The 16,977-nt window shown below is 31.7% G+C and overlaps 1 protein-coding gene across 3 annotated transcripts in view; it reads right to left on the reverse strand.

Annotated features, from left to right (window-relative positions):
• Nucleotides 1-13,807: 13,807 nt before the first annotated feature.
• LOC134712722 (uncharacterized) overlaps nt 13,808-16,977 on the reverse strand; it is a 95,785-nt gene continuing 92,615 nt past the window's right edge. For all 3 annotated transcript variants that reach the window (XM_063574549.1, XM_063574550.1, XM_063574551.1), the window contains one exon: nt 13,808-16,618. In XM_063574549.1, the coding sequence (XP_063430619.1) occupies nt 16,281-16,618 (338 nt within the window). In that variant the 3' untranslated portion in view covers nt 13,808-16,280. The remainder of the gene's footprint in view (nt 16,619-16,977) is intronic.

A 16,977-nucleotide genomic window follows, 5' to 3' on the forward strand; every position in this document is an offset into this window, starting at 1 on the left:
ACTGCAACAATTCGTGAGGTGCAAGCTGGTGACGCAAGACGACTCACTTAAGGGCATACGATACAGTTTTGATCCTGTATTGACAAGTTCCTGAAAATTTGCATATAGGCTATTTTTTACCTGATTAAATTAAATATGTAATAAAAAATATACCTTCATGTGCTACTTTTTGAGTAAAATGAGGTCGAAATTTTGTATATTTGCTCAAAACTCAGAATTGTGGCCGTAATTTCTTTTTGGAAAGAAAGACATAACTTTTTTGTTATAAAAGATAAACACATTATTTTTTTTGTTACATAATCGGTAATTTCTGTATTTTATAAATATCTTAAAAAAAATGCATTTTTTTTATTCAGAAATAACTCATATTTATCAAATATTCATGAATAGAGGTAAAAACGTCATTTTTTACTGCATGTTTATCAAAATTTTAAAAAAATCCTCTATTTACAGTTTTATAAAATTTGGGTCACATAATATCCCTGTAAAATGAAACAAAATGCCGTTTTGAAAAATAGGGGTCCATGAACTCGTTTTCAAATTAAATCAGTTTGAATGATAAAAATCGGTCGAAAAATGCATCTTTTCCCGATATGTCACAGTTTGACGTCGCGAAAATAACAAATTACGTTAGCAACGTCACTGCCTTCCCTGTAACTGTATCGTATGCCCTTAACGTCCGGTTACCGCGTGTACTAGCTCTATAGCTGGTGACTCATGACGACTCACTTACTGTCCGGTTACCGCGTGTACTAGCTCTATAGCTGGTGACTCATGACGACTCACTTACTGTCCGGTTACCGCGTGTACTAGCTCTATAGCTGGTGACTCATGACGACTCACTTACTGTCCGGTTACCGCGTGTACTAGCTCTATAGCTGGTGACTCAAGACGACTCACTTAACGTCTGGTTACTGTGTACTAGCTCTATATCTCAGTGATGACGCAAGACGACTTACCTGACGTCCGGTTACCGGTACTAGCTCTACATCTGGTGACGCAAGACGACTTACCTGACATCCGGTTTCTATGTACTAGTGTAACAAAAAATTTGTTCCGGCGTGACATTTGTTCCTCCGGAACAAATTTCATAGGAAATATGTTCCAGCGGAACATATGTCACAGAAAATATGTTCCAGCACTATAAAATTTGTTCCGGAACTAATTTTCTAACCAAGTGAGAAATAAGTTCCGGAACAAAAATCACAGCACTATGACAATGTATGAGTTTTGTTCCAATATTAAAATTAAAAAAAAAGTGAATTAAGTTTGTGTGATATTAGTTTTGAAAGAAGGTATTTTATAGACATCAATGAAAATGTTCTGCTGGAACCTATTTCACAGGAAATAAGTACTGTGCTTGCATGGGGTACATTTGCAATTAAAGGCATGACTTTATGATGAAGATAAGAAATAAAAGCGATGAGAATCATAATGTTTCATAATTTGTATCTATTTTATCATTTAAGTGGTATTCCACCTCCTTATTTCCTGTTGATCTGTTATTGGTGTTCTAATCATACATGTACTTAGCTATTGTCATTTCACAGTTTTTAAAGAGAGTGTCTTTTGTTTCTCTATGTCTTGAAATATAATTGATCAGTCACTTTGTCCATTTTGAAAAAGTACAAAAATTCATCTTTAACTATTATAATACTTTTTTTCGGAATGACTTTTATTATTATTTCTTATTCTACTCTTTCCTGGTTCATAAGTGTCATTTTTAGTATTATTTATTGAGAATAATGTTATTAACTTTTGCTTTACTCCACATGATCCAAATTAGATGTTTACACTTTTTATTTATTACCTTATCAATTATAAAAATGTTTTTTTATAATGACTTTAAACTCACTGATGACAAGTGCTCAGTATGTAACATAACTTGTTTAACCAGCGGAACAAATTTCATAGACAAGGTACTTATTTCACCAGATGAGGAACAAATCGCACAAATCCAGAACTTATTTCACCAGGTAAGGAACAAATCTCACAAACATGGAACTTATTTCACTAGGTAAGGAACAAATTTCACCAACCCAGAACTTATTTCACCAGGTAAAGTGTGGAACTTATTTCATATAGATGGAACAAATTATATAGAAATTGTCTGTGAAAAAAGTTCTCCCAGAAAATATTTCCTGTGACATTAGTTCCACTGGAACTTTTTTCACAGGAACAAATTTTGGCTCACACTAGCTCTATATCTGGTGACACAAGACGACTTACCTGACGTCCGGTTACTGTGTACTGGATATGAAACTGCTGACGATACTTCAAACTCATTAAAAGATTTGAAATTTGTTTGAAATCCATTCACCATTATATTCAAAACTGACGATATAACCGTTACTATTAAAGCCTGCATCGCACTCAGTTTCTACGAAGATATGTGTCTGCTGTTTCTGTCCAATAAAATTGAGACAGGAAATGGGGAATGTGTCAAAGCGACAACAACCCGATCATAGAGCAGACACTAAGATTGAATCAAAACTATTAAACCAAATTCATTAATTTGTTTGTAACTTAAAGTTGCAATAGAGTTTTGCCATCAGCCAATTTTTGTCAAAATGTAAAGATTTTGATTCCCCCAGAGAGGCTGAATTGAACCTATATCAAGGTATTTTAATCAGTTGAATATTTTCATAGTGTAATCAGTACATATGGATGCAACCAATAGCAAAACTTGCTCTTCCTCAAACGCGAATGATTAAAAATCGTTATCAAAAATTCCCAGTACTAGAATAAAATGAAAATATTAATCCGACTGAAAGTTAAACAGTTGATACACATTGTGTTAATAATTGCAAAGTTTTCCGCAACTTTCCATGATTTAAAACATCAGAGGAGGTCAGTAGAAACTAACAGCCTAACTCATGTACAAAAAATGAACAAAAAACAAATCAACAAACGACAACCTCTAAATAACGGCTCCTAATGTCTGTATACCTAATCCATTGACCTTTGCATACTTTTTAATTCTGATGTCTGTACACTTAATACATTGTCTGTGTCATACATTCTATTGAAGACTGTTTATGATGTCTGTCTGTATACTTAATTCATTGGTTGTGTCAAACATTTTACTGAAGACTGTTTATGTTGCCTGTATACTTAATACATTGGCTGTGTCAAACATTTTACTGAAGACTGTTTATGTTGCCTGTAAACTTAATTCATTGGCTGTGTCACACATTTTACTGAAGACTGTTTATGTTGCCTGTACACTTAATGCATTGGCTGTGTCATACATTTTTCTGAAGACTGTTGATGATGTCTGTATACTTGATTCATTGGCTGTGTCATACATTTTACTGAAGACCTTTTATGTTGCCTGCATATTAATTCATTGGCCGTGTCTTTCATTTTACTGAAGACTGTTTATGATGTCTGTACACTTAATACATTGGATGTGTTATACATTTTACTGAAGACTGTTTATGATGTCTGCATACCTAATTCATTGGCTGTATCATACATTTTAATGAAGACTGTTTATGATGTCTGTATACATAATACATTAGCTGTGTCATACATTTTACTGAAGACTGTTTATGTTGTCTGTATACTCAATTCATTGGTTGTGTCATACATTTTTACTCAAGACGGTTTATGATGTTTGTATACATAATACATTGGCTATGTTATACATTTTGCTGAAGACTGTTTATGTTGTCTGCATACTTATTTCATTGACTGTGTCATACATTTTACTGAAGACTGTTTATGTTGTCTGCATACATAATTCATTTGGATCATCCTCTTGAAATAAGGATTATTTATTTATTTTATTTATTTATTGGTTGTGTCATACATTTTACTGAAGACTGTTTGTGTTGCTTGTATACTTAATTCATTGGCTGTGTCACATATTTTACTGAAGACTGTTTATGTTGCCTGTACACTTAATTCATTGGCCGTGTCTTTCATTTTAATGAAGACTGTTTATGATGTCTGTACACTTAATACACTGGCTGTGTCATACATTTTACTGAAGACTGTTTATGATGTCTGTATACTTAATTCATTGGTTGTGTCATACATTTTACTGAAGACTGTTTATGATGTCTGTATACTTAATTCATTGGTTGTGTCATACATTTTACTGAAGACTGTTTATGATGTCTGTATACTTAATTCATTGGCTGTGTCATACATTTTACTGAAGACAGTTTATGATATCTGTATACTTAATTCATTGGCTGTGTCATACATTTTACTGAAGACTGTTTATGTTGTCTGCATACTTATTTCATTGACTGTGTCATACATTTTACTGAAGACTGTTTATGTTGTCTGCATACTTAATTCATTTGGATCATCCTCTTGAAATAAGGATTATTTATTTATTTTATTTATTTATTGGTTGTGTCATACATTTTACTGAAGACTGTTTATGTTGCTTGTATACTTAATTCATTGGCTGTGTCACACATTTTACTGAAGACTGTTTATGTTGCCTGTACACTTAATGCATTGGCTGTGTCATACATTTTACTGAAGACTGTTTATGATGTCTGTATACTTAATTCATTGGCTGTGTCATACATTTTACTGAAGACCTTTTATGTTGCCTGTATATTAATTCATTGGCCGTGTCTTTCATTTTACTGTAGACTGTTTATGATGTCTGTACACTTAATACATTGGCTGTGTCATACATTTTACTGAGGACTGTTTATGATGTCTGTATACTTAATTCATTGGCTGTATCATACATTTTACTGAAGACTGTTTATGATGTCTGTATACATAATACATTAACTGTGTCATACATTTTATTGAAGACTGTTTATGTTGTCTGTATACTCAATTCATTGGTTGTGTCATACATTTTACTGAAGACGGTAATGATGTTTGTATACATAATACATTGGCTATGTTATACATTTTGCTGAAGACTGTTTTTGTTGCCTGTATACTGTATTCATTAGCTGTGAAATACATTTTACTGAAGACTGTTTATGTTGTCTGTATACTTAATTCATTGGTTGTGTCATACATTTTACTGAAGACTGTTTATGATGTCTGTATACTTAATTCATTGGTTGTGTCATACATTTTACTGAAGACTGTTAATGTTGCCTGTACACTTAATGCATTGGCTGTGTCATACATTTTTCTGAAGACTGTTGATGATGTCTGTATACTTGATTCATTGGCTGTGTCATACATTTTACTGAAGACCTTTTATGTTGCCTGCATATTAATTCATTGGCCGTGTCTTTCATTTTACTGAAGACTGTTTATGATGTCTGTACACTTAATACATTGGATGTGTTATACATTTTACTGAAGACTGTTTATGATGTCTGCATACCTAATTCATTGGCTGTATCATACATTTTAATGAAGACTGTTTATGATGTCTGTATACATAATACATTAGTTGTGTCATACATTTTACTGAAGACTGTTTATGTTGTCTGTATACTCAATTCATTGGTTGTGTCATACATTTTTACTCAAGACGGTTTATGATGTTTGTATACATAATACATTGGCTATGTTATACATTTTGCTGAAGACTGTTTATGTTGTCTGCATACTTATTTCATTGACTGTGTCATACATTTTACTGAAGACTGTTTATGTTGTCTGCATACATAATTCATTTGGATCATCCTCTTGAAATAAGGATTATTTATTTATTTTATTTATTTATTGGTTGTGTCATACATTTTACTGAAGACTGTTTATGTTGCCTGTACACTTAATTCATTGGCTGTGTCACATATTTTACTGAAGACTGTTTATGTTGCCTGTACACTTAATTCATTGGCCGTGTCTTTCATTTTAATGAAGACTGTTTATGATGTCTGTACACTTAATACACTGGCTGTGTCATACATTTTACTGAAGACTGTTTATGATGTCTGTATACTTAATTCATTGGTTGTGTCATACATTTTACTGAAGACTGTTTATGATGTCTGTATACTTAATTCATTGGTTGTGTCATACATTTTACTGAAGACTGTTTATGATGTCTGTATACTTAATTCATTGGCTGTGTCATACATTTTACTGAAGACTGTTTATGATATCTGTATACTTAATTCATTGGCTGTGTCATACATTTTACTGAAGACTGTTTATGTTGTCTGCATACTTATTTCATTGACTGTGTCATACATTTTACTGAAGACTGTTTATGTTGTCTGCATACTTAATTCATTTGGATCATCCTCTTGAAATAAGGATTATTTATTTATTTTATTTATTTATTGGTTGTGTCATACATTTTACTGAAGACTGTTTATGTTGCTTGTATACTTAATTCATTGGCTGTGTCACACATTTTACTGAAGACTGTTTATGTTGCCTGTACACTTAATGCATTGGCTGTGTCATACATTTTACTGAAGACTGTTTATGATGTCTGTATACTTAATTCATTGGCTGTGTCATACATTTTACTGAAGACCTTTTATGTTGCCTGTATATTAATTCATTGGCCGTGTCTTTCATTTTACTGTAGACTGTTTATGATGTCTGTACACTTAATACATTGGCTGTGTCATACATTTTACTGAGGACTGTTTATGATGTCTGTATACTTAATTCATTGGCTGTATCATACATTTTACTGAAGACTGTTTATGATGTCTGTATACATAATACATTAACTGTGTCATACATTTTATTGAAGACTGTTTATGTTGTCTGTATACTCAATTCATTGGTTGTGTCATACATTTTACTGAAGACGGTAATGATGTTTGTATACATAATACATTGGCTATGTTATACATTTTGCTGAAGACTGTTTTTGTTGCCTGTATACTGTATTCATTAGCTGTGAAATACATTTTACTGAAGACTGTTTATGTTGTCTGTATACTTAATTCATTGGTTGTGTCATACATTTTACTGAAGACTGTTTATGATGTCTGTATACTTAATTCATTGGTTGTGTCATACATTTTACTGAAGACTGTTAATGTTGCCTGTACACTTAATGCATTGGCTGTGTCATACATTTTACTGAAGACTGTTTATGTTGCTTGTATACTTAATTCATTGGCTGTGTCACACATTTTACTGAAGACTGTTTATGTTGCCTGTACACTGAGTGCATTGGCTGTGTCATACATTTTACTGAAGACTGTTTATGATGTCTGTATACTTAATTCATTTGGATCATCCTCTTGAATTAAGGATTATTTATTTATTTTATTTATTTATTGGTTGTGTCATACATTTTACTGAAGACTGTTTATGTTGCTTGTATACTTAATTCATTGGCTGTGTCACACATTTTACTGAAGACTGTTTATGTTGCCTGTACACTTAATGCATTGGCTGTGTCATACATTTTACTGAAGACTGTTTATGATGTCTGTATACTTAATTCATTGGCTGTGTCATACATTTTACTGAAGACTGTTGATGTTGCTTGTATACTTAATTCATTGGCTGTGTCACATATTTTACTGAAGACTGTTTATGTTGTCTGCATACTTAATTCATTTGGATCATCCTCTTGAAATAAGGATTATTTATTTATTTTATTTATTTATTGGTTGTGTCATACATTTTACTGAAGACTGTTTATGTTGCTTGTATACTTAATTCATTGGCTGTGTCACACATTTTCCTGAAGACTGTTTATGTTGCCTGTACACTTAATGCATTGGCTGTGTCATACATTTTACTGAAGACTGTTTATGATGTCTGTATACTTAATTCATCGGCTGTGTCATACATTTTAATGAAGACCGTTTATGTTGCCTGTATATTAATTCATTGGCCGTGTCTTTCATTTTATTGAAGACTGTTTATGATGTCTGTACACTTAATACATTGGCTGTGTCATACATTTTACTGAGGACTGTTTATGATGTCTGTATACTTAATTCATTGGCTGTGTCATACATTTTACTGAAGACTGTTTATGATGTCTGTATACATAATACATTAGATGTGTCATACATTTTATTGAAAACTGTTTATGTTGTCTGTATACTCAATTCATTGGTTGTGTCATACATTTTACTGAAGACGGTTTATGATGTTTGTATACATAATACATTGGCTATGTTATGCATTTTGCTGAAGACTGTTTTTGTTGCCTGTATACTTTATTCATTAGCTGTGAAATACATTTTACTGAAGACTGTTTATGTTTTCTGTATACTTAATTCATTGGTTGTGTCATACATTTTACTGAAGAGTGTTTATGTTGCCTGTACACTTAATGCATTGGCTGTGTCATACATTTTACTGAAGACTGTTTATGATGTCTGTACACTAAATACATTGGCTGTGTCATACATTTTTACTGAAGACTGTTTATGATGTCTGTATACTTTATTCATTGGCTGTGTCATTGTTATTACTCAGACTGTTTATGTTGTCTGTATACTTAATTCATTGACTGTGTCATACATTTTAATGAAGACTTTTTATGTTGCCTGTATACTTAATTCATTGGCTGTGTCATACATTTTACTGAAGACTGTTTAATTATGATGTCTGTATACTGAATTCGTTGGCTTTTCATTGTTATTACTCAGACTGTTTATGTTGTTTGTATACTTAATGCATTGGCTGTGTCATACATTTTAATGAAGACTGTTTACGTTGCCTGTATTCTTAATTCATTGGCTATCATATGTCATACATTTTACTGAAAATTGTTTATGTTGTCTGTACACTTAATGCATTGGCTGTGTCATACATTTTGCTGAAGACTGTTTATGATGTCTGTATACTTAATTCATTGGCTTTTCAATGTTATTACTCAGACTGTTAGTGTTGTCTGTATACTTAATTCATTGGCTGTGTCATACATTTTAATGAAGACTGTTTATGTTGTCTGTATACTTAATTCATTGGCTGTGTCATACATTTTACTGAAGACTGTTTATGATGTCTGTATACTTAATACATTGGCTGTATCATACATTTTACTGAAGACTGTTTATGTTGTCTGTATACTTAATTCATTGGCTGTGTCATACATTTTACTGAAGACTGTTTATGATGTCTGTGTACTTAATACATTGTCTGTGTCACACATTTTACTTAAGAATGTTTAAGTTGTCTGTACACTTAATACATTGGCTGTGTCATACATTTAACTGAAGACTGTTGATGATGTCTGTATACTTAATTCATTGGCTGTGTCATACATTTTACTGAAGACTGTTTATGTTGTCTGCATACTTATTTCATTGACTGTGTCATACATTTTACTGAAGACTGTTTATGTTGTCTGCATACTTAATTCATTTGGATCATCCTCTTGAAATAAGGATTATTTATTTATTTTATTTATTTATTGGTTGTGTCATACATTTTACTGAAGACTGTTTATGTTGCTTGTATACTTAATTCATTGGCTGTGTCACACATTTTACTGAAGACTGTTTATGTTGCCTGTACACTTAATGCATTGGCTGTGTCATACATTTTACTGAAGACTGTTTATGATGTCTGTATACTTAATTCATTGGCTGTGTCATACATTTTACTGAAGACCTTTTATGTTGCCTGTATATTAATTCATTGGCCGTGTCTTTCATTTTACTGTAGACTGTTTATGATGTCTGTACACTTAATACATTGGCTGTGTCATACATTTTACTGAGGACTGTTTATGATGTCTGTATACTTAATTCATTGGCTGTATCATACATTTTACTGAAGACTGTTTATGATGTCTGTATACATAATACATTAACTGTGTCATACATTTTATTGAAGACTGTTTATGTTGTCTGTATACTCAATTCATTGGTTGTGTCATACATTTTACTGAAGACGGTAATGATGTTTGTATACATAATACATTGGCTATGTTATACATTTTGCTGAAGACTGTTTTTGTTGCCTGTATACTTTATTCATTAGCTGTGAAATACATTTTACTGAAGACTGTTTATGTTGTCTGTATACTTAATTCATTGGTTGTGTCATACATTTTACTGAAGACTGTTTATGATGTCTGTATACTTAATTCATTGGTTGTGTCATACATTTTACTGAAGACTGTTAATGTTGCCTGTACACTTAATGCATTGGCTGTGTCATACATTTTACTGAAGACTGTTTATGTTGCTTGTATACTTAATTCATTGGCTGTGTCACACATTTTACTGAAGACTGTTTATGTTGCCTGTACACTGAGTGCATTGGCTGTGTCATACATTTTACTGAAGACTGTTTATGATGTCTGTATACTTAATTCATTTGGATCATCCTCTTGAATTAAGGATTATTTATTTATTTTATTTATTTATTGGTTGTGTCATACATTTTACTGAAGACTGTTTATGTTGCTTGTATACTTAATTCATTGGCTGTGTCACACATTTTACTGAAGACTGTTTATGTTGCCTGTACACTTAATGCATTGGCTGTGTCATACATTTTACTGAAGACTGTTTATGATGTCTGTATACTTAATTCATTGGCTGTGTCATACATTTTACTGAAGACTGTTGATGTTGCTTGTACATGTATACTTAATTCATTGGCTGTGTCACATATTTTACTGAAGACTGTTTATGTTGTCTGCATACTTAATTCATTTGGATCATCCTCTTGAAATAAGGATTATTTATTTATTTTATTTATTTATTGGTTGTGTCATACATTTTACTGAAGACTGTTAATGTTGCTTGTATACTTAATTCATTGGCTGTGTCACACATTTTCCTGAAGACTGTTTATGTTGCCTGTACACTTAATGCATTGGCTGTGTCATACATTTTACTGAAGACTGTTTATGATGTCTGTATACTTAATTCATCGGCTGTGTCATACATTTTAATGAAGACCGTTTATGTTGCCTGTATATTAATTCATTGGCCGTGTCTTTCATTTTACTGAAGACTGTTTATGATGTCTGTACACTTAATACATTGGCTGTGTCATACATTTTACTGAGGACTGTTTATGATGTCTGTATACTTAATTCATAGGCTGTGTCATACATTTTACTGAAGACTGTTTATGATGTCTGTATACATAATACATTAGATGTGTCATACATTTTATTGAAAACTGTTTATGTTGTCTGTATACTCAATTCATTGGTTGTGTCATACATTTTACTGAAGACGGTTTATGATGTTTGTATACATAATACATTGGCTATGTTATGCATTTTGCTGAAGACTGTTTTTGTTGCCTGTATACTTTATTCATTAGCTGTGAAATACATTTTACTGAAGACTGTTTATGTTTTCTGTATACTTAATTCATTGGTTGTGTCATACATTTTACTGAAGAGTGTTTATGTTGCCTGTACACTTAATGCATTGGCTGTGTCATACATTTTACTGAAGACTGTTTATGATGTCTGTACACTAAATACATTGGCTGTGTCATACATTTTTACTGAAGACTGTTTATGATGTCTGTATACTTTATTCATTGGCTGTGTCATTGTTATTACTCAGACTGTTTATGTTGTCTGTATACTTAATTCATTGACTGTGTCATACATTTTAATGAAGACTCTTTATGTTGCCTGTATACTTAATTCATTGGCTGTGTCATACATTTTACTGAAGACTGTTTAATTATGATGTCTGTATACTGAATTCGTTGGCTTTTCATTGTTATTACTCAGACTGTTTATGTTGTTTGTATACTTAATGCATTGGCTGTGTCATACATTTTAATGAAGACTGTTTACGTTGCCTGTATTCTTAATTCATTGGCTATCATATGTCATACATTTTACTGAAAATTGTTTATGTTGTCTGTACACTTAATGCATTGGCTGTGTCATACATTTTGCTGAAGACTGTTTATGATGTCTGTATACTTAATTCATTGGCTTTTCAATGTTATTACTCAGACTGTTAGTGTTGTCTGTATACTTAATTCATTGGCTGTGTCATACATTTTAATGAAGACTGTTTATGTTGTCTGTATACTTAATTCATTGGCTGTGGCATACATTTTACTGAAGACTGTTTATGATGTCTGTATACTTAATACATTGGCTGTATCATACATTTTACTGAAGACTGTTTATGTTGTCTGTATACTTAATTCATTGGCTGTGTCATACATTTTACTGAAGACTGTTTATGATGTCTGTGTACTTAATACATTGTCTGTGTCACACATTTTACTTAAGAATGTTTAAGTTGTCTGTACACTTAATACATTGGCTGTGTCATACATTTAACTGAAGACTGTTTATGATGTCTGTATACTTAATTCATTGGCTGTGTCATACATTTTACTGAAGACTGTTTATGATGTCTGTATACTTAATACATTGGCTGTGTCATACATTTTATTGAAGACTGTTTATGATGTCTGTATACTTAATTCATTGGCTGTGTCATACATTTAACTGAAGACTGTTTATGATGTCTGTATACCTAATGCATTGGCTGTGTCATACATTTTACTGAAGACTGTTTATGATGTCTGTATACTTAATACATTGGCTGTGTCGTACATTTTATTGAAGACTGTTTATGATGTCTGTCTGTATACTTAATTCATTGGCTGTGTCAAACATTTTACTGAAGACTGTTTATGATGTCTGTATACTTAATTCATTGGCTGTGTCATACATTTTACTGAAGACTGTTTATGATGTCTGTATACTTAATACATTGGCTGTGTCATACATTTTACTGAAGACTGTTTATGATGTCTGTATACTTAATTCATTGGCTTTTCAATGTTATTACTCAGACTGTTAGTGTTGTCTGTATACTTAATTCATTGGCTGTGTCATACATTTTAATGAAGACTGTTTATGTTGCCTGTATACTTAATTCATTGGCTGTGTCATACATTTTACTGAAGACTGTTTATGATGTCTGTGTACTTAATACATTGTCTGTGTCACACATTTTACTTAAGAATGTTTAAGTTGTCTGTACACTTAATACATTGGCTGTGTCATACATTTAACTGAAGACTGTTTATGATGTCTGTATACTTAATTCATTGGCTGTGTCATACATTTTACTGAAGACTGTTAATGTTGCCTGTACACTTAATGCATTGGCTGTGTCATACATTTTACTGAAGACTGTTTATGTTGCTTGTATACTTAATTCATTGGCTGTGTCAAACATTTTACTGAAGACTGTTTATGTTGTCTGTATACTTAATGCACTGGCTGTGTCATACATTTGACCGAAGACTGTTTATAATGTCTGTATACCTAATTTGTTGGTTGTTTACTGATTGATAATACAGTTTTGTAAAACAGGTGAACTTACCAATGAAAACTTGACTTTGAGATGCCTGATAGATGGAGTCCTCTTACATTGGTACTTATTACCTTTTGATATTTTGTAGGATTTTGTACTTTATACCAATATAATGTCTTAAGCCATTTCAATCTGATATTTCCAGTCAGTTTGTATGTTGTGTTGTTACACATCTATTCCAGGTAAGGGAAGAGATGTGGGCTTATACACTTGTTTATGGATTATCATTTATTGATTGTCCCACTACATTTTTTTGTGCTTTTCCAAAGCTAGGATCCTATAGTGTAGTGCTTGTTGCTAGTTCCATAATTGTTTTCCAGTCTACGTAGAGCTTGACCAATCATATTGTTGATCCCTGGTGGTCTTTTGGTTAATTGATTCATTTTAGCTGTATCATTTATGTTTGACTCATATTTTTTCTAAATTTTTGTTGAAATGTCTATTTTGTTTAACTTGTATTGTTGGCTTGCTTCTCTATGGATGATTATTACCCCCAACACGGTCATTTTTTTGTTTACCCTCCCTATACTGTTTTATATAGTAGAGACTTGAACCTAAAGCCACACTGAAAAGTCACTTGTTTCTAACTCATAATCAATAACAAAAAATAAATAAGCTACACATTTATTAAAGTATCACAAACTTAACAAATATCACAACAGTTAAATAAATATTATGACAAGTTCTGGTCACACGACTCAATTATTTCTCCTGATTATTTTCATTTGATGGTGGCATTAAATAAATAAAATATTTAATAAATAATACAATAAATTTATTGATGTTGACATACATTAACATTAAACACCAACTCTGAACCTACAACCTGATTTATTTACCAATAAAGCATGTTATCGTGTGCTGATGATCTCTAGATGTATTTTGATTTTGTTTCTTTGGATTGCAATCTCATTGACATTAAACCTAAAAAAACAACAATATCTCTAATAATTATATGGCAGTTTAAAGTATAAATTGACTCGTACTTCAATAAGATAGACAAATATTAATGAACGACAATATACCATACTTCATTTCATTATTAACATGTACATAAAACTTATGTGAACCCATAGTAAGTTGGCACTGGCTACGGTTACATGGAAATGTAACAATAATAAAAATATTATTGTTACATTGGAGACTAATTGCCTGAATGCAAAGTTGGGTAAGGAACTGATTAATTACGAATGTAACTATAATTATTGAGGCTACGGTTACTTTGCGTTATTGTTACATGAAAAAACGGCAATGTCCGATGGGACTAGTAATATGTACTAAATAATAAAAGTTGAAAACATTTATTTTATATTTACAATACATACAATTATTACATACAATTTCTTTCTTTATTTTTATTTACAGTTTCTACATATCCGATTTTGAAACGAAATTACGTTCTCCATGGATACATGTATACAGAAGTTCACAGTTAACAAACTTTGCTTTTGATTATATCATTTTTTCAGAACAGCCTTTGTATAGTTGTATGAAATTTGTGTCTTGTTATTAAATCAGTTTCATTTCAAACCAATCCAAAGTTTTATTTTTTTCTCCCAAACCCAACAACAAACCATTGAACTATAATTTTCGCCTTTGACACTACTTATTTGAGGTAAAATTGAGAATGGAAATAGGGAATGTGTCAACTTAAAAGTAACAACAACCCGACTATAGAGCACACAACAGCTGAGGCCACAATGGGTCTTCAATGTAGCGAGAAACTCCCGCAACCGGAGGTGTCCTTCAGCAAGCCCCTTAACAAATATGTATACTAGTTCAGTGATAATGGTCGCTACGCTAAACTCCGAATTATACACAAGAAACTAAAATTAAAAATCATACACGACTAAGGCCAGAGGCTCCTGACTTGGGTCAGTATCTTTAAAAAACATCAAAACCATAAAATACGTAAAACTATTCAAACACAATTTGTTGAATAATAATATTCATTATTTGTCATTATTACAAGTTTTATTTATATCATATGAAAGAATTAAGCAACAAAACCATAGAAGACATAAATTTAATAAATTCAGCGTATGTTGCTGTATTCATGTAACAATAACGCAATGTAACTGTAACCTCAATAATTATTGTTACATTCGTAATAAGTCGGTTCCTTTCCCAACTTTGCATTCCGGCAATTAGTCTCCAATGTAACAATAATATTTTTATTATTGTTACATTTCCATGTAACCGTAGCCAGTGCCTAGTAAGTTATTCATCAGTTTTCATGCGAAGGACTACTTGTAATCAATCATGTAAATTCTATAAATGCATCTTTAATTTTAATACATGTAATATAATAAGCTGCTTAAATAATTTGACAAAGTAGTAAAAGCTGATATAAATAATATAAACACTGCACCATTATTTTTAAATTTTATATTTCTAGATGCACATATTTTTTGCAATTTAATACTAAACCAAAAAATAAGCACAAAAATACTTTCAAATAATTTTCACAATAATTTTTTTACTTTGAACACAAGTTAAATTTTGCTCATAAAGATTAAAATTAATATCATCAATGAAAGCTGATTATATAAAGAATCTAATTTTCTTGATTTTGTTCTTCTTTAGATGTCTTTAAAAATCACTTTCATGACAACCTTTTCAGAAACTATATAGTTCAATAAATCTGTCACATTTTAAATATGTTCCTAGAATTTTCATTTACTGTGGATTCATTTTTATTCGTTGGACACCAATTTTTCCACGAAAATTGATACCCACAAAAATAAATGACTCCACAGTATATAGCATGTATTTATATTTTAGTTTGTCTAAGACGCTTGTAAACTGCTTCTGTCGTCACCTTTGAACAACAGCAATAGAAGGATTCACATTTCACCATGATTCCCCACTTATCTTGTGCTTCATCCTTCATGCTTCACATTTCACTGTGATTCCCCACTTATCTTGTGCTTCATGCTTCACATTTCACTGTGATTCACCACTTATCTTTTGCTTCATGCTTCACCACTAATCTCCTGCTGAATGCTTCCCATTTCAGCCATTTTACATTCAGATCACATGACTGGATCTAACATTCACATTTTGATCCCATGAACTGCTTCACATATTAGACTCTCTGTGATCTTCTATATCCCCTACTACTCCACTCTCACAACTCTCTATGCATGAGTTACTACGATACATAGACTTAGTATTACTGCCCTCGTTCACTTTCCAGCAGTCATTAGTGTTCGACACAAGATAAATCATGGCTCTTGGAAGTCGTCCTTTCTTGATCAGATAGAAAATCACAATACGGATAAGCATGTGACATATAAGCATGAGACATGCATACACAAATAAGATGTAACATGTGTTTAACAAAATCTGTCTCAATGTACTAACAAGGGGAACTAACTCTGAATGTAAATAATGCACAAATAATCCTTCATCCATTTCTGAAAAATAAATAAATGTATAAGTAAATTAATAAAATAAAGATTCTAAATGAAGTTGTATTATAGTTAATACATAATTTTAGTACCTGCCCTTTGTTCAGAGGCATATGGTAAAAAATACAGATAATCTCTTTTGTTTAAATAAAACTATGTTTGTGGATCTCTCTGTCTTGTTTTAAGTTACTTAAAATCATGTGCCTCGTTTCAACCATTTGTTTGACCACCAATCCAAAAACATACATATGGTGATAATGTAATGTTCCCCTTTACTATAAAGCTAACCTTTAAATGGTGATCATGTTCACCGTCAAGCATCAATCAAACATTTTCCGCTTCTGTGAGCATCAAATTGGTTAAAA

This window comes from Mytilus trossulus, chromosome 3 (genome assembly GCF_036588685.1).
Source record: "Mytilus trossulus isolate FHL-02 chromosome 3, PNRI_Mtr1.1.1.hap1, whole genome shotgun sequence".
NCBI lineage: Eukaryota > Metazoa > Mollusca > Bivalvia > Mytilida > Mytilidae > Mytilus > Mytilus trossulus.